Raw genomic sequence first — 27654 nt, 5'->3', positions numbered from 1 at the left:
AATGCTTGAGTAAAAGCCTGTCCTTGGTATGTTTTTGGTGGGGTTTTTTTGTTGGGTTTTTTTTTGCACTACAAAATGGTTTTTTTCCTTACCCATAGACAAGCAGCCAGAGGTAAGAAACCACAGTTGAAGATGGCTGTGGGATAATATTACTCTTGCTGGCTTTGGAGGATCTAAAATACTTTATTTTCCATGCAGAACACATACTTATTAGTTTAATCATGAAATATGTTTTCCAAGTTGCTTTTGCCAGATCTGATATTAAGAATTTGATATTGCTTTCTCCAGAGGTGAAAAAAAAAAATTGAGGAGAAAATTAAATAGCACCAGTCTTTCTGAATGTTATCTACAACAGGGTGATAGAGAGCTTCAAACATTAATGCAGTACAAATGCATTTGAACATTTACAGTAGGGTTTGAGTAGTTGCCTTGAGGTCCTTTTCAACCAAACTCATTTTTATATTGTAATTTGTAAGGATGTCCTAAATTTCTTTTGCTGGAACCAGTATCAGAGGTGACAGTTTCTAACTTGTACCCCTCAATCCACCACGGGGTATTTTCCAGCTGCCGGTATGTGTATGATTACTTGTAGGGCAAAAAGAAGTAATATTTCTAGCTTCTTTTTCTCCTGATTTATGTGTACCTACACAGTTCAGAGCCTGAAAACTAACTCCATCTAGAATGAGCTGGAGTCTAGGAACAAAGAAGAGGGGGAGGTATATTGCTGAACAAACATTAACTGAGGAAAGGTGGTCTCTAGAAAGAAATCCTGTCCATTCTGCCCAGCTCAGGAGGGTGACAAGTACAAAATGGGGCTGCTGAGGGATGGATTGCTTGGAATGTGATATAAAACTACCCTGAGCTGGGAGAGAAGTGTGGTGAGTGTACATGGAGAGCAGTTACAGCAGTCAACTGCACATAGCAGATCAGTACGTCTCTAATTATTATTTGTCTGGCTGGCTAAGCAGTGCAGCATTTAAAACCTAATTTGTTGTATAATTTAATTTTAATTGAGTCTCCTATCCACACAGGACTCGTTAAGCTAGCTGTATGTTTCACTTGCTGTCTTTTTACATGGATACTATGGGAGAGCTGCAGGAGCTGAACCAATCATTTCCTCGCTCTGTGCTATCACCAAGGTGCAGTAATTCCTTGCTATGATTGCAGAGGGATCTCTTGGCAGGAATATTTGGAAAATACGTTTTCTCAATGCCACAATATAACAAAACAACCTCCTCCCTCAGCTAATGCTACAGTTTACACAAAAGATTTGGTTGTTGGGCTGTTAGTTGCATCTCCCATGTGCTGGTATTTTCCTCTGCCACTCAGAGATAACAATTACCAGTCACTGTGGGCAGTAATAAAAATGAAGCACCCTGACAATGCTTTTGAGTGATTGTAACTTCCATTGATGTGCCTCTCTTCAAATGTATAAAAGGCTCTATTCCTCAATGAGGACAAAGTTGAAAAGCAAGCAGGGTATTCTACAGACAAAATCCTTTTGGAAGAATGTAGACATTTAGGTCTCAAAGAACCATTTTTTCCTACTGTTATTACTAAAGGAAGAGTTATAGACTAAGGTCAGTAACACAAAGCTCTTAGGTACATGCATCAATTTTGACTCATGTGTGCTTATATTTTTTTTCCCTCACCTGGGGCTCATGTGATCGGGACTGTGGAGCAAACTGCGTTAGGCGTCAGTTAAAACTGAAGATCCAAACACTGCTGTATTTGCCTAATTTTGTTTCTACCACTGGCCTCGTCCAGTTGTCTTGCACAGGCTGGTGTTACTGTGAGATTTCTGTGGCCGCGGGGATCTGCAGGGCTTCCAGGAAAGGTAAAAAAAAGCAAAATCTGAGAGCTCAAGCCTGAGAACCAAGTGGGAGTATCAATGCCAAGAACTGCAAGTAGTTTTGTTTTTAGTGTTTTGTTTCCTCTTTTTTGTCTTTTCATTTAATCCAAACTTCAAAATCATTTAAGTGAAGAGGAAAAAAGGGTCACTGCATCTGCACATATTAGATGACGAATTTAAGAAGCAGGGACATCCAGGATAGCTCAGCATCTTCTTCCTGTTTTGATGAACATAAAACTTGTTCTGAGTCCATCAGATGAATATAAGGAATGGATCCGTCACTAGAAGGATGCTACTGATGCTGTGCAAAAGGACCACAATTCGTTTGGCTAGGAAGCCACTTTTTACTGAGTGTGTGGTAAGTGATCAGCCAAATTTCATCAATAAGCCATTTTACTAAGAAATATAGCAAAATAGAAATTCGAAAAAGCCACAAGCAACAGACAGCATCGAGCCCGGGATCGATGCTGGGTGACCTGCAGATTCGGCCTCTCTTTCTCTCTTGCACTGAATCTCCCCTGTTCACAAAGTCAGCTTTTGCAGGACAGGTTTATATACAGGTTTTTGGCCAGAAAGAAGGTCGCCTCATCCTTTTGTCCACTCAGTCGTTGTTCCATATTCGTATTTCATTTCTTCCTATCTCTCAGTCTGGTGAACAGCTTTCCGGGCGGGGCTGGACGTCTGACTGCATTTACGGAACTCTGCATTGGGCTGCACACCCAGGCCGATGTAGGTAAGATTTCCATCAGGTGTTGAGCACTGGGTCATCGGCAATCCCATCTTCGGAGGAGACACATCTCCTGGTGGAGACACCCTTCTTTCTATTGCAAATGCGCTGCTTCCCCTGTTCCCGGCAGAGGAATTGCAGTTTTACAATTATTTTTTATTTGGTGGATTTAAAATTATTTTATACCACGTATTTCTATAAAACAGGAATTAATTCTCCAAAACTTGTAACAAGTGCTACTTAGTCTAAAAAAATTAAGGTGCGCGTGATAAAAATGCCCCAGGAAAGAGAAACGAAACCAGTTTAAAGAAGCAGATCAACAAGTGGATAGTAGTCATACTGTTTTACACAGACGACTATCAAATGGAGGACATAGAAATAAGACGGTCGATGCGATTACAAAGAGACAAGTGATGAGTCTTAAGGTTCAGAAAGCTCTGTCGGCTGCTCTCAGCCCCGATAACGCCGGGGTTTGGTCTGTAAGTCTCCTCAGGAAAACTGGGGCTGCTTGCTCCAGCCGTGACCCACCTCCCCTTCAGCGGGCACCGATCCTGCCTCAGTCCGAGCTTGCTTTTTAAAGCCGGGCCCTGGAACAGGAGGTTATGTTCTTTATTTAGCCTCTGCTGGCAAACCAATGACTGCTCAACATCCAAGAGTTAAATTACAACAATTTTTCTGTGGATGCGACCGCTGAAACGACCTCAGCCGGCTGCCGGCACACACACACATATACACACACCGGCTCGCGCTGAGGGAACGGATCTGCCCGTAACAAAGATGGCGGCGCGCGCCCCGTCCCGCCGGCGGGCCCGCCCACACACAAGATGCCTGCCCACGTCCAAGATGGCCGCAGGGGCGCCGCCTCCGCTCAGCCCCTCCGCAGCCCCGCTTTTCCCTACGGGCGGCGCGCGGCGCGGCCTCACCGGAAGCGGCGGCCGGCGCGGGGCGGCTCTGTGGCGGGCGGCGGAAGACCCGCCCCCCGCGGCGCGCTGGCCAATGGGCGCGCGGGCCCGCCCCGGCCGCATCAGCTGATGGGGCAATGTCTGTTGACAGGAGCCGCCCGGGCCGCGGCGCTGGGGTGAGGGCGCCGGGACGGGCCGAGCCGCGGGGCGCCGCACCCCCGGGGCCTCGCCGGCCGCCCCCGCCCCGCTCCAGGGAAGGCAGCGGACGGACGGAGACCGCCCCGGCTCGCTTCCCCGGCTCGGTCCCCGTCGGGCGGGGAGCGGCCCTGCGGGGTGGGGGCGCGGGGAAGGGGTGGGCTGGCTGCGGGGAGCCGAGGGGGAGGGAGGGTTGTGCGGCGCCGCACAAAGGGGAGCGGCGGGCCCGGGGGAGCTCCGGGGGTGTGAGGGGGCGGCGCGCAGGGCCCGGCCCCGCCGCTGCCCGGGAGCCCTGTGCCGCCCCGGGTGCCGTGAGATGATGAGGTTTGGGTTCGCTTTGTTTGTTTTTGTCAGATGTGAATCCAAATGGAGCAGTCGGAAGGAGGCGAGCAGAGCCAGCAGCAGCCGCAGCCCTGGGGGAAGCTGATCCGGTTGGGTGCTGATGAGAAGGAGCCGCACGTCCTGCTGCTGAAGAGAGAATGGACCATTGGGCGGAAGAAAGGTGGGACAGGGACGCGCTGTGCTGGCCTGGGGCGGTGTTCGGGGGACAGCAGCCATCCCCTCCTGGCCTTTTCAGCATTGGAAGGTGGACTGGAACTAGTTGGGTTTGGTTTCAGCTGTTGGAGGTGCTTGCCAGGGCACCCCATATTCCTGATTTACCTCTTAGTTGTGCCAACAAGTAGTTTTATGCTGACATTTTCTTTCTCAGTAACTTGTGACATGGGCACGTTTTAAAGTCGATGGGTCTTTTAGGTAGTCTGTGGTAGTTTGTATAAATAAGGAAAACTGATTGTTGATTTAGAAGTTTCCGTGCTTCTCTCCTGTTTACGTTCTCATTTCGTTTCTGTGGTTAAAATAAGTTGGAGCTGTAATGCAAAATGCTTTGGCTTCACAGAAGGGAAAACACCCACATAAAAGCCCTTAATTCTTCTGGCCATATAAAGACTGCCAACAAGTACTGAAAGTTTCTCTGAGAGTCGATTTGAAAGCTTTATTTCCAGAGTCTAGGACTTGTACTACTTGCCTTTTCATGCCTACTGCATTTGAAACAAGGGCTGAAGTATTTTAACTTTCTTTTTCTCGGCTTTGACAGTGCTGATTTTCTTTTTCCTGTTTCATCAGTTTAAGCTGTTCAGCTGATTAGTCACTTCCTGTAAATAGTTGTGAACAAACACGAGATGCTAGAGCTCTATGGGAAAAGCAGATAGTGTCTCGTAGGAAAACTGTTTTTCAAGTTTTCAGTTGGTGATATCTGTTGAGATTGCTTATCATTAAGCTATGGGTAAATTCTTCAAGCTCATGTCTGTTTGAGGGTTGTCTGGCAGAAAAAAGGGTGAATACTTCCTCGTTCAGTTGCTTTCATAGCTGTTTGCTAGTGGACTGGTTACATGGATGGTAACTAGAATACCAAATTGTGACTTTATAAGCAATATTACTGACTCTTCAGGAGCATTAGAATTGCTCGTTTGAGGTAGTGGCTGCTACTTTCCTTCTGGATCTGTTGTTGGGCAGTCTGAGGTCAGTTTACTCACAGTGGGAATAGGTGGAGGACAATCATGGTTGTTAATTATAACTTTGGTCTAAACAAGTACTTTGAGTCCTTTGTGAGAGATCAGTGGAGAACCCTGAGTGTTGTTTTGAAGATTCCTTGTCAAAGTGAAATAAAAATACAAGATTTTTGCAAAGCCCTTGAGTTGTAGGTAGGAAGGTTTCTATCACATTGTCATGATATTTCTCCTCTGTATCCCTAAATCTTAGTCCTGGATTTGTAATTCTCTTCAGCTTTATTAATAATGCTGTCAGCAGAGATGAGAAAAACTCTCCTGTTTAAAAACAAAGGACAATAAAATAGAACAGTGATAATAATTTTAAGGTTTTTTAATCAGTTATTGGTTCCTACTACTTCCCCCTGATACACCAGAATAAAGCAGAAGTTAAATCCAATGAAACAGCATCACAGTGATGTGGAAAAAGAGCTGAGTGCTGTGAGATGTGTGCTTTCAGGAGTTAAACTGAGCACTTCAGATATGTGTGGATTTATTTCTGTGGATTTGATTTCCATCTTTGAGGGCTAAGATGGGGGTGAAAAAGGGAACTGAAACATATTCAAATGGTTGAAATGTTTATATCAGCACATGGGGCTGTCTCACCACTTGTATTTACAAGTTTCACACTAGGCTGTGTTGCTGCCTGTGTGACAGCAGGAGTGTTGAACTATTGTAGATGTACATGAGTCAGTTTATGTTGCATTTATAGCCATGTAGAATGCTGATCTGAGTGTGTAATGTGTATTTTTAAGTTTGCTGGAAAATCTTTCTTTTTAAGGCTGTGACTTATCTTTCCCTGGCAACAAGTTGGTGTCTGGAGATCACTGTAAAATCGTAGTGGATGAAGAGTCTGGTCAAGTGTCACTGGAAGATACAAGGTTAGTTTCTCAGAATGTTCTTGGAGGGACTTTTGTCAAAGCTCAGCAGGTATTTGTTACTAACTCTGAGCTACCATAATAGCATATTTCATTGCTTCTGGGTGTAAATAGAGATTCTACATGATATTCTTCAAAACCTCAGATGTGAAACTTTCCTCTTTATCTTTGTACATCACGGGCACATTCTGCTGGCCTGCCACAGTGCCCCTGATGGCAGCTCTGCCCCTGCTTTGTTGTCATCTGCAAAGCTGATAAGGGTGTATTCCTTCTCCTCTCCAAGGCTGTAGTTAGAGATAGGTACAGGATATTCAGGGTAGGTCCCTGGATAGATTCCAGTAGGAATATACTCCCAGAAGCTGTGGGACAGAATGTTAAATTTTTGGGGAAAAAGATGAGCTGGAATATCTGGGAAAGGTTTATAGTTGTCATTTTCCAGTTTAAACCTAAATTTCAGGATGTTCCAAACAACAATCCAAGCCATGTTTGCCTATCATGGCAGTCTCAGAGTGTAGCTGTAAATCTCAGCTTGAGAAACTGTCTCTGGCAGAATTGGTTTGGACCAATGTCAGGAGAGAACAAGCTAAATAAATTGTGCATGATATAGAAATGTTCCTGCCTCTTTTTTTTTTTTTTTTTTTTCCTTACACACTCCCTGAGGCGGAAGGTGCAGCCAGCAGAAAACTAGCAAAGCCAAATTAAAGTTAATTTTGTGTATAGTATATTCATGAAAAGGTGAGGCTTGTTACAAGGTAGTGTAGCAGAAAGGCTGCACCCATGGAGCATTGCCAGGGAGCTGCTTGTGCCTGTTACATTCTGTGTATCTAACAAAGAATAAATCCCTGGAATGTTCTCCCTCCTGTGAGTTGAAGTGTGGCTGCCAATTGCTGAATCAAGAAACCAAACAGGTTTGATATGACTGCTTGCAGAAGACTCTTCTGGTTCTTCTGGGTCTTCCAATGTTTGTGCCAAATAACAGATGAGTCCCAAAAAAAAATCAGGCTGAAAGAAGATGGTTCTTGAATGTTTGAGTTGGCAGTACAGATGCCTAGAGTCACAGAAAAAGCTGCAAGGTCAGCTTTTTCATCTCTGAAGTGGGAAATAATTTGGAAACATTGCTGTGGTCAAGCTCAGATTTTTCTGGTGAAGAGGAATGCATTGAAAGAGGCAGTCACTGTGGGACAGTCAAACTGAGTGGACTTTGTTTCTCTGTTGTATCTAATCCAAAGAACACCATCAAATCATGTAGACAGCCAACATTTTATCTTCTGATAGCAAAATGAATTCTTGAATATACTTTGGAAAGCATTACCCAAAATTTGCAGGTGAAAGAGGATGTGTAGAGCATTCAAAATTATCGAGTAAATAAAAGTTTGGAAGTAACAAAAGCCAAGAGTTAGCAAATAGTATAATAAAATACTCAGACTCACCCTCTCTTGGGATATGCTTCTGCTTTATTTTCCAAACCATGCACTAGTTGCTTTATACTGCTTGAAAGAAAAGGAATTTTACAAGCTGACCTAACACAGTGGAGGCAGCAGTTGGATTTCTCCCAGTAAAAGCAGTTGTAAGATTCTCCATTTTGAAAAAGAAGTTTTAAAGACAGTGCAATTTCTTGTTATTTTCTAGGATTTTTTCCTTTTAAGATTCTAAGTAGTAGATGATGTTTCAGCTCAGGAAACTAAGACAAAGGTGATACTGAGATGACAGGCAAGCAGATGCTCCCTTTCTGTGGGTAAATTTGAGGTTGATCTGCAGTTGGTGCTGGTGTCCCTTCTGCTACTAAATTCTCCTCACCCTCCAGTCAAAACTATGTCTATGAACATTTAAAAGAGTGGAGAATTACAGTACAGAAGGGATTCTGTACCTTAATAGAATTCAAAATTCATTTCAGTTTACAGTGTGTTCAGGATTATATGCACTTTGATAACAGATAACTGTTAACCCAGAAGCTTTAACATAAACTGCATTCATTTCCTGGATGGATCCAAATAATTATTAGAAATTATTAGACTGGCATTTTTCTTGGAAGGATATGAAAGTTTCTTACAACACACACATCATTCATCTACTTCAAAAGTAACCCTCTTCTTAGTGAAGCTGTTCAAATCAGTTCTGCACAGCAGATGGGACTGGGAAGTAAACAGAATTTATGGTTCATTAATGAAACTGTAGAGTCATCCACCACATTGGAATTGAGTCAAGGCCTGATTTTTTTTCTTTCACTGTTTAAAAAAGTGACATTGGAACCTTTTGTGACATAGTTTTGCAACACAGAGGGTTTATATCTGATAGTTCTGTTTTTTCTTCTCCCCTAGAGAAATGGTACAGCCAGTTGGCATCAATTCAGTACCAAATCCTAATGAATGACCTTCATATTTGGGATTCTCATTGTACTTTCTACTTATTTTATGGGGAGTAGTTTAATTTGAAACATCAGGGGAATGTACAAATGTCATAATTTATCATGTGTGTCTGGTTAAAAAATACCCACAACATTAATCTGGAATGTCACCGTATCTGTTAAAAGCCTCATGCTAAAGCCTGGAATTGGAAGTGTAAGGCCAATACAATTATCTGGGATAGTGGAATAATTTTTCCCTTTGGTTGTTGGCTGAGAGATAAATAGAACTGCTTTAGTTCACTAATGCATTGAAGAAAAGCTTATGATTTTCTCTGTTAAGTGATATCTATTTATTCCTACTTTATTTGGGTCCATGTATGCCAAATAATTCGTTAGTCAGCTCTCACTCAAGTCTGTTTAACTACAGAACTGAAAAGATTTGGCTGTCTGTAGTCAATTTGGTGAGCAGGGTCTTGCACAGCTATTTCTGCATCATGCTTTGTGTGACCAAGCCTGAGGGGTTACTAGATGTGTGATGTTCTGGGGTTTTTCCTTTCCCCAAAAATATCTTGTGTTACTGTCCCCCAGAATAATCTTGGAATTTGGCAGTCATGACAGAGTTACTTCATAAAATACGTTATTGTGACATTCACCCCACCATGTTTAGTGAAATGTTTGGGCTAGGAATTGCTTGTAGAAGCTAAAATTCAGTAGAACAATCTTGTTACTTGAATTTAGCTGATTTATTACAAAAGAAGGTCTAGAACACTTGGGGCAGGTGGGAGATACCTTCTGGAAAACTTTCAGGAGGTCAAATTTGATGTTTCCTAGTTTTGTTAAAGGACCTCTGACAGACTTCAGAAATTGGTGTAAACTTTTATATCCTTCAATTGCCAAATAAATAGTAAATTTTTGCTTCAACATAATCTTTTAAAGTATGTTGTCACTACCATACTGATGGTAAAAACCAGTGTTTTTTTTAACAGACAAAAATTGTTTTCCTCTTAATTGCTAAACTTAGCCAGTCTTTTAGTGATTTCTCTGTTTTGCTGGCTCTTTAGTGTTTGTCTTTTTTCAGCCTAGTCAACATCCGTATGCCTGAGGGGAAAAAGACAAGCAAGTTTCCTTGGTTGTAGGAGAAGCTTGAAGTTTTCATCAATCATCTTTCAGCCCCAAAGATTTTTTTTTCACTTCCTGGAAGTTCAAAGTAGCATTTTTTTTTTTTTTTTTTTATCTTGGCTTAGTTGATTCAACCAGACAGACTGTGGAAACAGCTCCAGAAGCAAGACTAAGAGCTAATATCTTGATCACCACTTGCTGTAGTGCTTCCAAAGGGCTTGTTTTTCCTTTTGAACTTTGAATTCATACTTTTTGTGTCAGTAAAGAGGAGGGGGAAGGTGCTGATTTCCAGATAACTGCCCTGCAGTGGGGGACAGTGCCCTGGGCACGGGCCGTGCCTCCAGGAGGTGGCAGCACAGCTTTGCTGTTATTTCTTGCAGCTGCTCTGCAGAGAGAGAAAAGCAGATATTTTCTGTTCTCTCATATTTGATACCAGTCGCTGAGATTTTGAGTGGCAAAAGTCTGAAACTGGAGAGGGCTGCAGCCCTGAAGGATGCTTAATGCAAGTGAGCTGGAATTACTCGGTACTTGAAGAACTTGGTTATAAAACGTTAATGGCTTGTGTATGCTACATCACCAGTAGTTAAGGGGATAAAGAAATTAATCAGCAGTGTTCTGCATTTTCATTTTCCCTAGTTTAATTTCTTCTACAAGTACTGAATTTTTTATCAATATCAAAATAATTCATTTAAGTGCATCTTTCGTTATGTATCAGGTTTTTTTCCACCTTGTTAACTTCTCACTTTCAGTTTCAAGTAGCGAACAGTCCAAGTAACCTCACAATTTTAGGGTTTTTTTTCCTTTTTGAAGGAGGAGGGGGAAAAAATTTAACTCTGCATGGCATCCCTGACTGTACAGGAGAAGTTCCTTTGTCACAGAACATCTTATGAGATTCCCAGTATTAATTGGAAAGCACAGCCTGGAACTTTTTGACTAGAACTCATATTGTCCTTTCAGATTTTACACTTAAAGGGTGTAGACTATTGTACACAAACAATCATCTAATTATTTAGAGACATTGGTCAAATATCAGGGGTCTTTTGTCTTTCAACTGCCTGTCTGTCAACTGTCTCTTTACCAGTAGGTGCAAATGAGCTTTGAAGTTCCAGTAGCATTTCTGTCTTTGGGAGAATTTTTTTTGTTCATAGACTTCGTTTAAAAAAAAAAATTACATTTTTGAGAGGCAGCCACTAGTTTTTCTTCTTTAAATGTATCTTGTGTTTCCACTTCCTTCTCCCATGTAATTATGAAAACATTTATGCTAAGTTATCTTTTCTTTCTCTTTACAGTACTAATGGAACAGTAATTAATAAACTGAAAGTTGTTAAGAAGCAGACATACCCATTACAGACTGGGGATGTGATCTATGTTGTTTACAGAAAAAATGAGCCAGAGAACAGTAAGTGAATAATATTTTTTAAATGGCATGCTTAGTCATTTCCTTTTGAGTCGTGAGGGAAAAGAAATATCAGTATAATAAAATTGAGTAGTTTTCTTTTAAAGAGAAATATGTTTAAAAACAAGTCTCTAGAGAAGAGGTCATGGATGTGCCAGTTTTTACAGAGACAAATCTGAGCAACTGTCTGAATTTTAAATGTGCCTAGAAGTAATTTTGGTAGAACTAATGCATGGAATGGTAAGTAATGAGGTTCTAATCACATGTCCAGTGCTTCTTTTAGAAGTCAAATTGCTGGGGTAGTTAGTGATACTTTATATATCCCAGTGAAGCAGTTTTTGGCATCAGTCAGTAGGAAAGGCTGCAAAAGCTTTTTTGTTTTGTGTGTGGGGGTTTTTTATGTGTGTATGTTGGCTTTTTTTGTTTTAAAGAGGGAAGAGGAGGGAATGGGAAAATCCCTACAGTGAAAGCAGAATTGGTAAACCTGAAACAATGCTGTATTTACAGTTTTCATACAGTAATAAACATACAAACTGTTAATTAAAAAAAGTTCTAGATAAATGCTCATTGTTGAAATATGTCCTTTATGAATTTGCTGTTAATTTATATACAGACAGATTTTTGCTGTCTGGTGTAAATGTTACATGAAGCAGTGATAAGATATATTTTTCTGTCTGTATAGATTGTCTCACAAATCCTTTCTAAGTTGGCACTCTTGCACTCAGTGCTACTTAGATGAATCACTTGAGTGAATTTTCTGGGCAATGAGCTGAAACATTGATTTCTGTTTGGGTTAATAAGTACTTAAATTACCAAGCCTCCAGTTTTGCTTTTTCAGCTTTTCCATTCTTCACAGAGAAGAATTTAGATTTGGCATGCCTGTTTGGCCATTCTGTGTCCTACTGAAGGAGACAATATTTTAACTTCTGATCAGAAAAAGGATTGCTACAAACTAAGACAGTCTTGCTTGTAGGTGGTTGGAGGTGACAGAAAGGTAGCAAGGTAGAGGAATTTTTGGAACAATATTAAATTGAAGTAAGATTGAAAAGAAAAGGATATTATCCAGTTGGTTTTATTAATAGATTCTAAATTAGTTTCTGGCTGAAACTTACAGCATGTCCTAATCTGTATTTTTGAGAGTTCACGTATCTCACAAAGAAATGAAATAATATTGATTGAAGAGGTTGAGTAGTGAGCTCAGAAATAATAAGCTTCTTCGAAGAACTTTGATTCAAGTATCAGTAAAAATACAGTCTGTTCTGACAGAGCAGATTTTAGGTTTAAGAAATGATTAAGCCTCTGGTTCCATGGCTGGCACAAGTTAAACGTCACACAAAAGCTGCTCTGCCTGGTTTCCTGAGATGAAAAGATCTTGCTGTGCTGCTCCTAATTGCCTCCTAAGTAGGAGTATTAACATGGTACTGTTGAGGTGACCCTTCATTTGCCTCTTCCATTGTCAGACACTTTGGGGATGCAGCCACTTTTGAATAGAAGTTGTTTATATGGGACTAAGTTTAGTGAATTTTTGTTTAAAGAGCATGATTAATATTTTTTAATCTCTTTCAGATGTTGCTTATCTTTATGAATCCTTAAACACAAAACATGATGCAACTCAAGAACCAGTAGGTAAGGAAGTAATTCAAGATCCATGAAGAGGAGCTAAGCTCCAATGACTAATGTAACCCTCTTGAGAGAGTTTGATTCCTTGGAATTTTGAAGCCATTATGTGGTGACTGTGTCACAGATCTTTTTCTTTCCTTTCCCCCCTTCCAACTGTAGAAGTTAATGTAGAAAACCAATGCCATGTGACCAAAGATACCTCAAGTACAGGAAGAAGTAATGATGAGACCCCAATTACCTCATCACTGTCAGCTACTCAGTCTTGCTATGAGGAACCACAGCCATCTACTTCTACATCAAACCTCTTTAATGCTTCTACCTCTCCGGTTGAGTCTGCATCTGTTCAGCAGGATAATCCATCTACATCTGGTGAGACTTGGGTCAAGTATTTAAAGTTTGATCATGCAATCATAGAATATGCTGAGTTGGAAGGGACCCATCAGGACTACTGAGTACAGTTCATCAACTGTTACTCCAGTTTTTAATTCAAGCAGATTGATGTCTTACCTCTATCTCAGTCTTTAGAATTTGCTTTGTGAAGTTCTAGTGAAAATACCAGGTGGATATGTGCATTTTAACTTTCTCTCTATGAACAGGCAGGGTAAATCCTGATGGATGAGTGAAGGAATTGTGAGAATTCCTTTAGCAGTTCATTGGGACCTCACTGGCTCCTGTGGAAACAAAGCTTCCCCTTTGCTGTGATCCCAACCTGTTACGTGTGATCAGTATTGCATAACTCCCGCCTGGCATCTTTGTCAGGAAGACCTGGTGTGGGTAATAGTCTTAAGAATAAATACTCCACAATTGAAAGAGGAATGGGGGTTTTAAGTAGGGTTACACAACTAATAGGTTGTTTTCCCCCAGGTCTTACAATTAGTCAGATTGGTTCAGAATGTGTTTAGTAAGTTTTGCAGCCTTTGCTTTTCTGCTCCACGTTTTGCTATTCAGATGTTTGGATTGATGTGTGTGCCTCATCAGGGTTTGAGTACCTTTTGTTTTTCACATGTCCTGTAGCTGTGTGCAGCCATGTTCATGTTTCTGTTTTTGTTTTATAGGATCACAGTCCACAGTTGTCAATCCTGTGCCTGCTTTCCCCATCTTAGAATCCATGTGTGTAAGAGCACTCCATAAGAAGCACGAAAGGCTGGATGTGAATGCTGAAGCTTCTGCAGTCACTCCAGAAATCACTGACAAAGAAAATGCAGAATCAGATTCTCAAAGAACATGGGAGGAGGAAGGTTTGGAACCTGCTAAGAAGAAGCTAAAAGGAGGCTAGTATACTATAGTATTCTGCAACTTAACTCTCATCCCCACCCCTCCAAACTGAATTACATCAGCCATCATCAGTCCTTCAGCTGGTTTCTTGTGTCTCACTTACTTGATTTCTGGTCCCATGAAAATAATGTCTTCAGTAGCAGAAGCTGTAGTGTGTAAAGCAAGAGCCTCTTTTGGGACTGTTGCCAGTGAACAGTGAATCAGTGCATCTCTTTCAGGGATTTTTAAAATACTTGAATAAAAATACATTTAAAAAAGCTTTAAAAACTATCTCCTTCTGTGTTTGTAGATGAAGATACTTGTCCAAATCTTTCACCAGCAGCTCCAAGTGAATGTATAATTAAAATTGGCTCTGAAGATGCAAAAACATCAAATGTGAAACCAGATAAGATGGAAGAGACATTAACTTGCATTATCTGCCAAGAACTGCTGCATGACTGTGTAAGGTATGTAAGAGTGACAAAAGCTTTATTCATGTGGTAATAATGCAAGACATTCAGTGGCAACTGTTTGAGGAGGTCAAGATAATCAGCATTTTCACAAGCACTCTTGATTTTCCTTTTCCTATCCAATCTAGATAGTCAACTCAATGCTAAATTGTTTCTTCAGTGTTATGGATGTATCTGAAAAAATGGAAGATTTATATTTTAACTCCATTTGTTTGTTCCCCAGCTTGCAGCCATGTATGCATACTTTTTGTGCTGCCTGCTACTCAGGATGGATGGAAAGATCTTCTCTATGTCCAACTTGTCGCTGTCCAGTGGAACGTATTTGTAAAAATCACATCTTGAACAACTTGGTTGAAGCTTATCTGATTCAGCATCCAGGCAAGTTGAACAGTGTCTGTGGCAGAATCCGATGGATTTCACACATGAGCTGCATAACTGGTGTCTAGACACACTGTTATCTATAAAATGCCCGTGTGTTTTATTACCCTGCTGTTTTCTCTGACATAGCTTGTCAGAAAACAAGTACATTTAACATGACATAATAACCCGTGGAAGGTAATTTAATACTGTGTGTCTGCTAAGAATGCTTCATTTTAATTTGTTACTTAATCATGAGAAGGATACTTTTGAAAAAATATACTTGAATGTAGATTTAATTGACTTTGATAATGGCCTCTTAAAAACAAGGCATAAGTTTCCTGATACCAGACTTCCTTAATAGAGAGGGGAATTTAACTAAGATGATCTAGAACTCTCTCATCCAAAAATAAGTCTTGTGGAGATGAAAACACAATAATGATAACTGTTTAGAAAGTAGAGTGCAGATAGGGGATGTGAGATGTTCCTTTCTCTTAAATTTGAATTTGGTTCTCATGCCAGATAAATGTCGCAATGAAGATGATGTTCGGAGCATGGATGCCAGAAACAAAATTACTCAAGACATGTTGCAGCCTAAGGTGCGGAGATCTTTTTCAGATGAGGAGGGAAGTTCTGAAGATTTACTGGAATTGTCTGATGTAGACAGTGAGTCCTCAGATATCAGGTATGTCTGTTTTTAAGTTGTGTACTGAATTAGATGTGCCTGTGTTTGAATACAGACCCACAAACTGAGCTAGTTTCACAAATGCTATTATTGCTGACAGTGTTTCCATGATCATTGCCAGAATCTGTTTTCAGATTAAGTTCATTCTTGACAGTAATTAACTTAGCAGTTTTGCTGGCTATCCTTTTCAACCTTGAGCAATCAGCAAAAATTAGAACTTCCTAGAAGTCCATCAAGATTCAGTTTGTGACAAGCAGTTCTGTGCTGAATTGTGCAGTATAAAAAGACAGGTTTCTGGCTAGGATCTTGTCAGGAGATATGGCAGTCCTTGATCCTATGGGTGTGTTTGCAGTGATTGTGTTTTATGTGTCTGGAATGCTGCTTTCACTGGGTGTATGGTACCAAAGCAGCTGATGCTTGACTTAGGAATTCCCAAGTACCAAAATACCTCCTCTTTATTTTCCATAGCAAACACTTTTTGCTCGGTGTCTACCGAGGAACATAAGAATTCTTGTAGATAACTATTCCAACTTAGTTCCTCTCTCTTTTGGTCACATTGCTCTTTTTTTTCCTTTTGTTTAAAACTTCTTGAGAAATACTGCAAAACCCAAAGTTTTTATCTGTCCTAACTACAGAAGACTTCAGAGCTGTAAGGTACTGAGTTACCTAAACTTCCATCTGTTACTGAATGAAGAAATTCTAAATTTAAACTTTGAGAGTCTGAGCAACCTTGTCTAGCATAGTGATGTAAGTTGTATTAGCATTTATTTGGTATAATTTCGTATGACTTTATTTTGTTCTTTCAGTCAACCATATATAGTATGCAGACAGTGCCCAGGCTACCGAAGACACTCTGTTCCAACTGTGCCTGGCACAGGCCAGGAGACAGAGTCAGGAGGAATGCAGGCTCTGGGAGATGCTCCATCAACCTCTGCCAACTTCCCTGCAGGTCAGTGTCACGCTGCCCCAGCAGCGCAGCACTAAAATTACTGCAACTCAGACATTTGGGGCAGAGTCACAGAATAGCTGGGGTTGGAAGGGACCCTTGAAAATCATCTCCAAGTCCCCTGAGCTAAGCAATGAGCTGTGTTACAACAGTGAGCTAAGTTAGACTTAAGCAAGCTCCCTCTCACAGGACTGGGAGAGCAACTTCACACCTGTGTCTTTTCACATACAGCGTTTGGCTGTGATTGTCCAAAATGGATTGCTGATGGTTGATCAGATGGTTGAGAAGTTCTTTAACTTTTCTACATAGTGAAATATTTTACACAGCTGTGCAGTTCAGAAGTCTGAATGCTGTTCTTCTGCTGTTTCATAGAGTCTTTTTGAGAAGGTTGCTTGTTACTTCGAGATTTTTACGATATTAATGTTCACTAAGATTCCTCATCCAGATTGCAGTTGTGTAAATTATTCAACGATTTTTTTTTTCTTTCTAACTCATTCAGCTGTTCAGGAATATGTGTGCCCTGCTCAAGGAAGTCATGTAATATGCACCTGCTGCTTTCAGCCAATGCCTGACCGAAGAGCAGAACGTGAACAAAATCCTCATGTTGCTCCTCAGCAATGTGTGTACATTTTTTAGTTTATTTTCTCCAGAGCTAACTCTCTCCTTATTTATTATTAAACTCAAACTTACTTGAAAGACTGTTTTTTATATGTATCTTTTTTATTTGGACTCTTGTAGTGACAGTGTGAAAAAATCTCCATTTATAGAATTTATTACTCCTTTAAAGAATGTATTTTGAATGAGAAAGTTGTACCTTTTTAAAACCAAGTTTATTAGGGGTCTGTTGTTACTGATTTATGAGAATGGTAACTGTTGAGTTCTGCTGTGTTCAGGTCCTTACAGGGGTTTTCTTTGTTATTTTACAGGCACAGTTTGTCTGCAGCCCTTCTGTCACTTGTACTGGGGCTGCACTCGCATGGCGTGTTTTGGCTGCTTGGCACCATTCTGTGGTATTGTGGAGTAATTTTTTTCTTATCATCCTGTTCACTTTGCTATAATGTCTGTCTGCCTTGAACCTTAAGTAATTTAAGAGACATAGATTAGTTTTTAGCACAGTCCTGCAGAAAGAAGCAAGGCCTGTGTCTTTACATCACAAGCATAAAAAATTGAAGTGACATGTGTCTTGACTTTGAAAGGATTTACCTTCGTGTCTTCATACAATATTTGGCTTAGAAACTACACTGGCTGAGCATAATTTGTTCCAGTATAAAAAACCTTGGTGTGTTTCAGGGAATCTTACAGTGCAGGAGCACTGAGCATCAGATAGAAATGGAATAGAAAAGAACCTTGCCCTCTTAAACATGCAGACTTCTGAAACTCAAGGTTTTTTGATATTAAAAAAAAAAAAAAAAAAAAAACAAAAACAAAAACAGAACAGTTGGAATGGCTTGGCTACAGTTTGATGCTAATGGAATATGCTTTATTAGCACTGGTAATTTGTGCAGCTTGGTAGTGTTTGGACTGAAGCTGAAATAGTAAAATCTCAGTATCTTGTCTTTGCCACTAGAAGTTATAAATCACATGCATTAACAAATGTTGAAAGCAGTTATGTACTTGGTGCTCACATGAGCCTGTGCATGCTATTTCAGGAAACAGAAGAACCTTCAGAAAATGTGTGAGGGCCATGGGGTTTGGGTGAGAAATAGTAACTTTTCTTCTTCTTGTTCTGATTAGAAATAAATCTTGGTGATAAGTGTTTAGATGGCGTCCTGAATAACAACCACTATGAATCAGATATCCTAAAGGTATGTTTAAAAATCATTCTGTGTGATAATAACAAATTTACAAAGTTTAAGATATACTCACTGATGAAATGGTAGTGATGTGCTGTCTAATAATTCCAGTGGCAGCATTGTGTCACTTGCACAACCTGATTGTGAAAGGCTGATGGTATGAGCTCCAAACAATCGTTCAAAATACTATTTAAGAGTAAAATAATTCAATAAGAACATGCCAGGAAAGCAGTGCTTGTTAAATATTATGTCCCAGACAAGTTAAATTTCATGCTAACTTGTATGGAAAATATTTTGCCCATACTATAACAGGGTTGCCTAAATAATGTAAACTGGACGAAATCTTGATTTGAGGTAAATGAGAGTGTGACTGGAATGAATCTATTTACAAACTTTCGGCAAAAGTGGATATCTGAAAAAAAAAAAAAAAGATACTTAGTGGAAGATTTTATTTGTGCTCTGACTATATCACTAATTAAGTCACAGGTATTTAATTTTTACTTTTAATCAGCATAAACCCATTCTGAAAACATAGTTACTGATAGATTTGGAAATATTTGAGAATAAATGGCTTGCTTACTCTTTAAGGTTGGAGATTTTTCTAGATTAAACACTTAAATTGCTCTTTTCAGGATTACCTGGCATCCAGGGGTCTGACATGGAAAAATATGTTAAATGAAAGTCTCTTAGCTCTTCAAAGAGGAGTTTTTATGTTGTCAGGTATGTGTTGTGTTCAGTTTGCACGTGCATGACTCCTTGTCTGGATGTAACTCAGCAATGTTATCAAGAAGTTTGGAGTTCTGTGTACAGAACCAGTGCAGTCCTGGCTCTTTAGTTAAATCTGATTTATTAAGCCTTACATTTTTGCAAACTGATTTTCTCCCCAGATTACAGAATTACTGGGAACACAGTGCTTTGCTACTGTTGTGGCCTTCGCAGCTTTCGAGAACTTGCCTACCAGTACAGGCAGAATATTCCTGTTGCTGAATTACCAGGTGAGGATTGTTCTGCACAGTGAGGAGGGGAAAAGTAATTTGAAGAGTTAACATCAGTTTTATCTTTGTATTGGTGTTCTTTTGGCACTTTCATATGCAAATCTTTCCAGTGCAAATCTTGTTGCAGGGCTTATGTCTTCTGCTCCTTTCTTTATTTGTCAGCTGCTGAGCTTGTGTATAGTTATTTTCAGACTCCTTACTGGAACATTTTCTTTCAGTATCATTTCTCATCTGTAGACTAAGTGTATCTGCAGAGTAAAAAGAGGAGTTCAGTAAGATGAGAATATCGTCAAGATGAACCAGTCGCTGTAATTGAATTTATTTTCCCATTTAAATATATAAAATGAGGCATCTTTTGAACATTTCACATTTTACCAGCTCTCAACCAAGAACAAGAATGCTTTCATAAACTGATTCTAAATCTTTACATTTATAATTTTAGTATAAAATAGCATGCAAGCAACTGTGCCTCCTTCAGACCTAAATTTGTTTGGAACAGAAGCTGTTCCAACAGTTTGCTTTTAAGTATTACTTCTGTCAGTTTAGTTCTTGCTGTTAGAAACAGCTTCCCAGTCTTAAGTTGTTGAGAACTCTGCTTGTGCTGCTGTGCATAATGAGCAAAAATCATGTTCCTGGTTTGCCCTTAGCATTGCTTTTCAGTTCAGCTGCTGGACAGCTGAGTTGTAATGTATGTGAACGTGAGGGAAAGCAGCAAACTCTACCCAAATTAATAGTGTTTCTTTTGTATGGAAATACATCTAGACAAATGCTGAGTGTCTAATCAAGTCCATCTCTATTAAACTAAATGGTAAAACTTCAGTTGACAGCACTGAAATCCAAATACTTTCATCATAAGTCTGCATTAACTTAACATTAAAAACTAATTTTTTTGTCCTTCACAGAGTGTTTGCTTTGTTTCCAGAAAGGTGAAACAATACAGTTCTACAGTCATTTCTTGCCAATCATGTCTTGTTTCTGATGAGTAACCACCATTAGCAGTGGCTTAATAATCTGGGTCACTTTTAATGACTTTTGTAATAAATGCAGCATTTCATTTGCTCTTCTTGTAGTGACTGTCACCTCACGTCCTGATTGCTACTGGGGACGCAACTGTCGAACTCAGGTCAAAGCACATCATGCCATGTAAGTTGTACACTTTAGAAGGTGGTTTTGCTTTGTGTTCCTTAAAAAAACAAACCAACATCAATCTAAAAAGCAACCTTTGAAGTGGCAGAACTTAAATCCAGCATAAAGCAGGATTGGGTAAGCATTGAGGATTTTTTTGTCATTTTTGTTTTTAACACAGCTATGAAATGAGCCCTCTGTGTATGTCAAGGGCACTGCCAGCACTTGTAAGCTGATGTAGCCCATGGCTGACACTTCTTGAATCTGTTTTTCCACCCGTTGGGGTGGAAGGATTCTTTTAGTGAAGTGCAGCTTCCATTGAAGGGATCAATTGCTGGGAATAATTAGCAACAGGAGCAGCTTGGAGCCAGGTAATGTAAGCCACGGCAGGTTCCTGAGGAGTTCCTAGGTCTTTACAACTCTGACTTAAGCAATCTAGCATGCCTCAAAAATGAAATTTGAGGCTGAAAAGAGATTAACTCTCTACTTGTCAAGAGTTTTAATACCAGCCTTGGACTCCTGGTATCTGGTCATTTATGAGAAATGTCCTTCCAAAGTAAATCAAGCTTCTTGGATAAAAATATCAAGGCCTCTGATGACCAATGCAGTTTTATTCTCATAAAAAGATGCACATGTAGTAAGACAAATATTAAAGACTCATAAAACAAAACAAACATTTTCTCCCTAAGAGCTAACTGGTTTCAGGGAGGGTGGAAAAATCCTTCTTAGCTTATGAATAATTCTCTAAATTCTTCGTGTAATTTATGATAGAGGAGCTGTTACCCCTTATTGAGGAATTGCCTTAATGAATAGTAGATTCTGCAGTATCTTTCTAATGTTGCTATGTACATACACGCTTAGCATAATTCCTTTAATATTTCAGGTACTGTGGGTTGAAAATAACCAGTCTGTGCAGCTCAGGCAAGCAGATCATAAGACAGACTTGTAAAATATTCATCTGCAGTCTCTTACAAATTCAAGGGTTTTACCAAATGGCTTTCAAAAATAATTTTGGATTTAAGTTGCAGATGTAATTTGAAGTATCACTGCTATCTGTAACTTCACATTATAGGACTGTATGTGTTCCAAGAGGAGATTTTGTTTTGAAATGTTAGCATTAATTCAGTATCAAAGTAGTCACCAGTCATCTTTGTTCATGCTGTGGATAATTTCATCTAGAATCAAAATTACTCGGATTTTTTCGGGTTTTTTCCTTCTTTCTTTTTTCCCAAGCATTAATCCTGCCTAGAACTTTACTGGCTGCTACTCTTAGTTCCTAAAATCCATAAAAGCAAACAATCCTGTCATACCACTCCTTTATATCCAGATAATTTAAATTTTTTTTAATTGAGCTAAATTGTTCTGCTAAGTAGTAGATTATGTGAGCAAGGTTTTTCTCATCTTTGATCTAATCCAGCTGAGGGGGAAATTTGGGGTCGTCTTGGCACCATTTCCTCCCCATGTAGTGACACACTCAACACCTCAACTTCTGTTTCAGTTGTGTGTCAGGGGCCATGTGGCCAAAGCAAGAGAAGAACAAGGAGTGAACAGTGAAATGTTTTTGAGAAGTGGGAAGAAGTGCTTGGTACTAAATTATGTTATCTGTTTAATCCATGAAGACAGGTTTGCCATTCCCATAAAACTTACGTAATACGAGCTGAGGAAAAACTTTTTCTTTCCAGAAGATTCTAAGCCACTGAGAGAATGTGTTTATGTTGAAATGTATAATTAGCCTGGTTAGTTCTAGTTCTTAATGACTTTTGTAATGCTGTCTACTAAAAGTTATTAATACCTTGCAGGGGAAAATTAATTCACCGATTCCTATTTTAATTGCCTTCTGGGTTTGAAGTATGCAGAAGTATAGAGGAATGCTTTTTAATAACAGGTTTTCTGTGTGCATAATAAAACTAATGAGGGTTAGGCAGGAGAGATGTTGAAAATCCTGCTACATGTAAAATGGCAGTAAAGTATGATCTAAACAGGCTCTGAAAAAGAGATTTTAGTGTGTAAATGGTCTGCTTTAGATTTAACTTTTAAAATACCTGTGAAAGATACTGACTTGCTTTTGTTGTCTGACTTCTGAGAACTTTGTTACATTTTAATACTCTTATGTTTTTCTTTATTTTAGGAAATTCAATCACATTTGTGAGCAAACACGATTCAAGAACTGAAAACTGTCTGTAGAGAGGGGACAAAAACCTATTACACTGCTTGTACAGTTTAGGATTTGAGGGGATCTGCTCAGTTCCCCCATAGCAGGGAATCATTAACTTTTGCATCAGGTAACCTGATGTGAAAGTTTTAATTTGTAGACTTTTACAGCTGTACATGAATAAGGTAGATTTTTTTTTTTTCCGAGGTAGTCCAACAAGCATTGCATTCCTTGCTTATGACTACAGTGTCCTTGTATCACTTCAGTGAAGAACACAAACAAATCACACTCACAAAAACCAGCCATATCTTGGGATGACCTAAGAATAAGGAGTGTATTTGCACTACTCGTGAAGAAACTTAAGAAAAATCATTAGACTTAAAGTAGAGAAGTTTTGTAGAAGTATCTGATGGGTATTTCAAGAGCCATTAATATTTAAGAAGGAAATTGTCAGTGTATATTTGTAACTGCATTTTGCGGTAGTCCGATATTTTGTTGCTACCTATTGCATTTGGGCTAGAAACTACATCAATATTCCTTTTTAAAAAATCCATCCAATAAACAGCTGTTTCAACTTGAAGCTTCTACCATATGTGCAGTGTTACAGTGGAGGTAGTACAGTTTCCTTTCTTAGTTTAGACATGTTGATGTTTTTATTCACATGAAATTACAAAAAGAATTGCACAAAAATTTGAGGATCACATTTAAAGTTGGGATAATACTTGAAGCAGAACAGACTTCTGCTAATATTACTTCTGTAGTGTTTTATATCAGAAGACCAAACAGTGCTTTTGACATAGAGCAGCCAGTAGGACACACTGGTTCATTTTTTTTGTATTCCTTTTTTGGTTTGATACCATGTGCTAAATATGTACCTCTGCAATGCAGCTGTTCTCTAGCGTGCATACACTGGTGAAAATGTAGAAAAAGCTATAATTTAAAACAGAATATAGCAGCTTTACTGGAAGGAACAGTCTTACAGAAAATAAGTGAGTTTGGACAAATTGTAGCAATATGGAGGCATTTCTGGGTAGAGATAGAGAAGAGAGAGGGATCATGAAGGGACACACTGGTGTCACTGAACAGGAAACAGACTTTATTTTCATGCCTTCTGCAGAGCTCATTCAAGAGATGTCCCAAGTGTCATTAAAAACAAAAGAAATCTCCACCTTCCCTACAAATTGGTATGATCTAATATTTTTCATCATAATCTGGTTGCTAATGTTGACAAATCTTGACTGGGACCAGTTTTGTTTTCATCATACCTAGAAGAGAGAATCAGAATGAGAAGAAAGCACACAAAGTTACCTCTGTAGAGACCATGTTATTTTGAAGTATGCCTTATTTTATGAGCAGGATTTATACTTGGATGTTAACAAGTGTACACACGGTATCTTGTGATATAATGGAGCACAAATGATGCAGCACATCACGTCTACTGGTTGCAGTGAATTAAACAACTATTTCCAGTAATGCACATCTTAATACGAATGCTAATTAGAATGATGTCTCTGTTTATATTATTTTATTTTTGAAAATAGCTGTTGCAAGGATGGGTCTGTTGACCATGCCCTTATGCTATTAAAAATACACTTTGGTGTGGACTTCTCTTCCTAATCTCTGGGCATTTTCTCCTGTGAGTAGGATTGAAATCGGATCTGGAATATTACTTGAAACTTCTTTTAACAACAGTGTGTTTCTGTCTTTTAGTATTGTTAACAATGTTCTGTTGCTTCTGTATTTGTATTTTATGTTTAGATTTTTTAATGGTTACTGTATCTTCTCAGGACAACCATTCCTAGCTGGTTTTGATCTCATTTTCATCTCTGGCTGTGCATGTAGCAAATTGAGTGCAGTTGTGGAGATCAAGCCTTTGCACATTATATGCAGAAATGTGCTTTACATTCTCATTCACCACTCCCACACCCCAGATGGGCTTTCAGCACAGCCTTGTCACTGTGTTCAAGCCTCTTGTGCTGAAGTTGTTTTGTTGGTCAGGAGTAACTTGCACTAACTCAAGTTATTTCAGTTTGTGTAGGGGTGTATTGTGTGACAATAAGGAAAAAAAATGGGGGAAAAAGACTCAAACAGCAGAACTCATGTGCTTAACATCTAAAGTACCTGTGCAGTAGATGTTCTTCAAATTCTTTTTATAAACCCCTCTTCCTTTTCCCTGTCACAGGTAATTAATCTGCCTTTCTATGCATTTAGGGTTGCGGTAGTGCAATGGAATGAAGGGATTTTTTTTTTTTTTTGTCATTTATATTGTACCAGGAAGAGATCAGAAATTGACTTGCAGATGGGGAGGGTGAATAAATCCTGATCTTTATATGCTCTTAAGTAAATAAGAGTATCTGTCATGGGTATTACATACTCTACATTAGACCTTTTTAAATGTATGGTTACCAGGTGATAGTTAATGTGATAAATGTATGAACTATGCTTGGTGTAATTGTTTAAATACTGTAAAGGTGCAGCATAATTTTAACCTGTCTAAAGCACATCCCCACCTCCTCTATAAGAGATGTTTGGAAGCTGAGCATGAGATGTGGTAGAATAGATGTGGAAACCGAGGTGATTTTGATAGGATTTGACATAGTGATGAACAAGGTATATAGTCTCTCTCTTTGAGAAATGTTCTTTTATAAAGAAGGTGGAGAGTAGTTCTTCCAGTTCTCTTTTGTGGTTTATTTTTTTTCCTGAACTAAAAAGTTATTAATTAAAAAAAAAAAAAAAGAAGAAAAAAAAAAGCTAATGGAGTTCTGTTTGTGTTTCTTCTGTGGCATACATGTGGTGGAGTATATTCAACACTTGCTAATACTGAGTCAAGCTGTTAATTATTTGAATGTTGAGATTTTACATGCAAATATCATCCTTGAACTTGTAGTAACTGAAAATGACATGAGTTTTTATGTCATTCTTAAACTTCCTTAAAAGTGTCAGATGATATTGTAAAGGATCATCAGTATCTCGACAGGATGTATAATAAATGATATAAACAAAAGATTGTTAAATAGAAGAGGACTTCAAGATGCTAACAAAAAGTTTGCTACTTTTTAAAAAGTAGTCACTAGTTTAGTTTCTTGCAGCACCATAAACACCAAAGTGACAAGTACTTTAAGCCTAGATGAAATTGCTCTAATGCTCCATTCATCTTTACTACAATTTAATTTGTATAGATTGTTAGGTTTCTAATGACTAGTGTTAATATTTTTCTGAAGAGAACTTTAGCCTTGCTGAGTAGATAGGACTTGCCTGCACCCTGTTGTATCTGACATGGAAGACAGCAATGCCAGAGTTGTTAAGCTTCGAGTTGCAGTTTAGCATCCCAGTATGTTTGTGCTGCTGCCACTCCCATCCTTAAAGCTGGATGCCCTTTAATATTGGAGCTGATCTATGTTGCTGTTCTTAAACCAGCTGTCACACTAAATTTAAGTGAAACTCAAACTCAGGTTAAGTACTGTAAAAGTGAAAACACTGTGTTGTTGGGTGCACCAGCAAGATGAGCTGATAGCCTTTAAATGTGGTAATTTTGGCTGGCCCTGCACTTGCAGTGGTGGGTTTAAATGTTTTATGCTCCATTATGTCAACAAATGACTTGTAACTAATTTAGTTTGAGGAAGCTGCTGATTTGGGATTTATGCACTATTGGGAGATCAGGTCTGGCACAGCTAAAGCTCTTCCAAGCACTTTCTCCATAAAGAATAAAGAGAAAATGTTAGTGTGGCTGAAAGGGAGCAAATATATGGCCACTGGCAGCTCCTAGAGCCCTCAGAGTGGCTCAGGTACTTGAACTCTACAGGAGAATTTCTGCTTAAACTCTAGAACTGTTTTTATTGTATTTAACTTGGTATTTGACAGTCCAGGGTCAATCCTTAGCTCTTTCATTCAGCAAACAAAATACATGCATTTGGTATGAATTTCTGGTCTTCAGTAGAACTGTGTAAGACAGAGGGCTTAGCCTGCAGCAAGAGCTTAGAGAAGTAAGTTGATTCAAGTAAAAGGAGTTAGGAATTTGGGAAGTGAATGTTTATTCCAAATTATGCTCTGAAAATCTGATTTCTTGTGGCCCCTGAGAAGTCTGCTGGAAAGGAGCCTTATTTTTTATGGTCCACCCTCTTAAAAATAAGTCACTGAAAGTTAGGGGGGAAAATATCTTGATTTGAAGAACGTGTGAGGTTTTTGCATTTTTTCCACGTATTTTATCTAACATTCTTTCTGCATGATGTTTGGGAGCTGAAATACCACTTACACAATTCCAAGGAATAAGTTCTGAAGAAAACTAATTATACTATTTCCCACAGCAATGCTTAATATGCAAAGATTGCTTCTAAATCTGCTTTCCAGGTCATCCCTCTTTTCTTCACACTTCCATTTTGACTTTCAATGAGGTAATTTCACCCTTAAGCTCATTAGTTTCCATAGGAAATGAATTATAAAAAATGCTAAGTGTGCCATATGAGGTTTAACATCAAAGACATTTCTAGACAGACCATGAATATATGTTGAAGCTGTATTTAGTCTCTGTTGGGTATTCCTTTCAGTGCTGCTGAGTTTCACTTGCTTTCATTAGGTAAGTGTTGGCTTAAGACTTCCATTTTCTTTTCCCTTGCAATCCAAATTAATCTTTAATTGTTTAGAATAAAATCTAATGACTGGACTGCTTGAGTCAGATGTGTTTTGTTAGGGCTCATGGGCCACCCTCCTGAGAAAAATAAAACCCAACAAAACAGTTCTGAGTAGAAAGCTTTGTAACCAACTGCTCTTAACAAAAAGAGTTCTGAAAGGAAACCTCAGTTCATGTTTTGCTACTAAGTTACAAGTGGATTTTTCTTGCTAAATGCAATTCTGAATCTTCCAAGTTAGGATGCGTTATGTGGATGTTAAATCTGTTGTTGTCCCTTTGACCTTCCATTCCAACCAGTTTAAGTATCTGACAGTAACAACCTCAGCACACCAGATTCTTGTCAGCTTGGATAGCTTCAAGCCTTTATTTTGAAGCATTGTTTTAAACAGTGAAAAATAGGGAATTCCCACATACTTTTGTCCTATTTAGCCTACCTAAGACATTGGCTAGAGGGTTTGACTAGAATATTCCAGAAAAATTCATTTTATTTAAAAAGGAAAAAGGGGAATATTACTCAGTTTTGTTGAAAAGAATACTTCTCTTTGCTAGCTCCAAAATGTTTTTTGACTTTTTTCCCCCATGCAATTGTGATTGGAATGATTTTTCCCCTCTTCAGTGAGCGTTTGGAGTACTTATCCCATTTGCTGCTTGGTTACAGAACAGAGAATCACAC

General features: G+C 39.1%; 1 protein-coding gene across 1 annotated transcript; it reads left to right on the top strand.

Moving 5' to 3' along the window:
* Nucleotides 1–3582: 3582 nt before the first annotated feature.
* CHFR (checkpoint with forkhead and ring finger domains) lies at nt 3583–23971 on the top strand. Its single transcript, XM_066331456.1, has 18 exons — nt 3583–3657; nt 4031–4178; nt 6002–6101; nt 10851–10960; nt 12524–12583; nt 12737–12946; nt 13633–13848; nt 14142–14298; nt 14525–14679; nt 15181–15343; nt 16150–16292; nt 16789–16908; nt 17216–17299; nt 18024–18094; nt 18715–18802; nt 18970–19077; nt 20148–20220; nt 22331–23971. The coding sequence occupies exons 2-18, from the start codon at nt 4043–4045 to the stop codon at nt 22371–22373; spliced, it is 2037 nt and encodes a 678-aa protein (XP_066187553.1). The 5' UTR covers nt 3583–3657; nt 4031–4042; the 3' UTR covers nt 22374–23971.
* Nucleotides 23972–27654: the final 3683 nt, after the last annotated feature.

Source organism: Sylvia atricapilla, chromosome 17 (assembly GCF_009819655.1).
Source record: "Sylvia atricapilla isolate bSylAtr1 chromosome 17, bSylAtr1.pri, whole genome shotgun sequence".
Classification (NCBI taxonomy): Eukaryota; Metazoa; Chordata; class Aves; order Passeriformes; family Sylviidae; genus Sylvia; species Sylvia atricapilla.
Note: the sequence above shows the minus strand (reverse complement) of the source record. Positions and strands in the feature narration are given on the sequence as shown.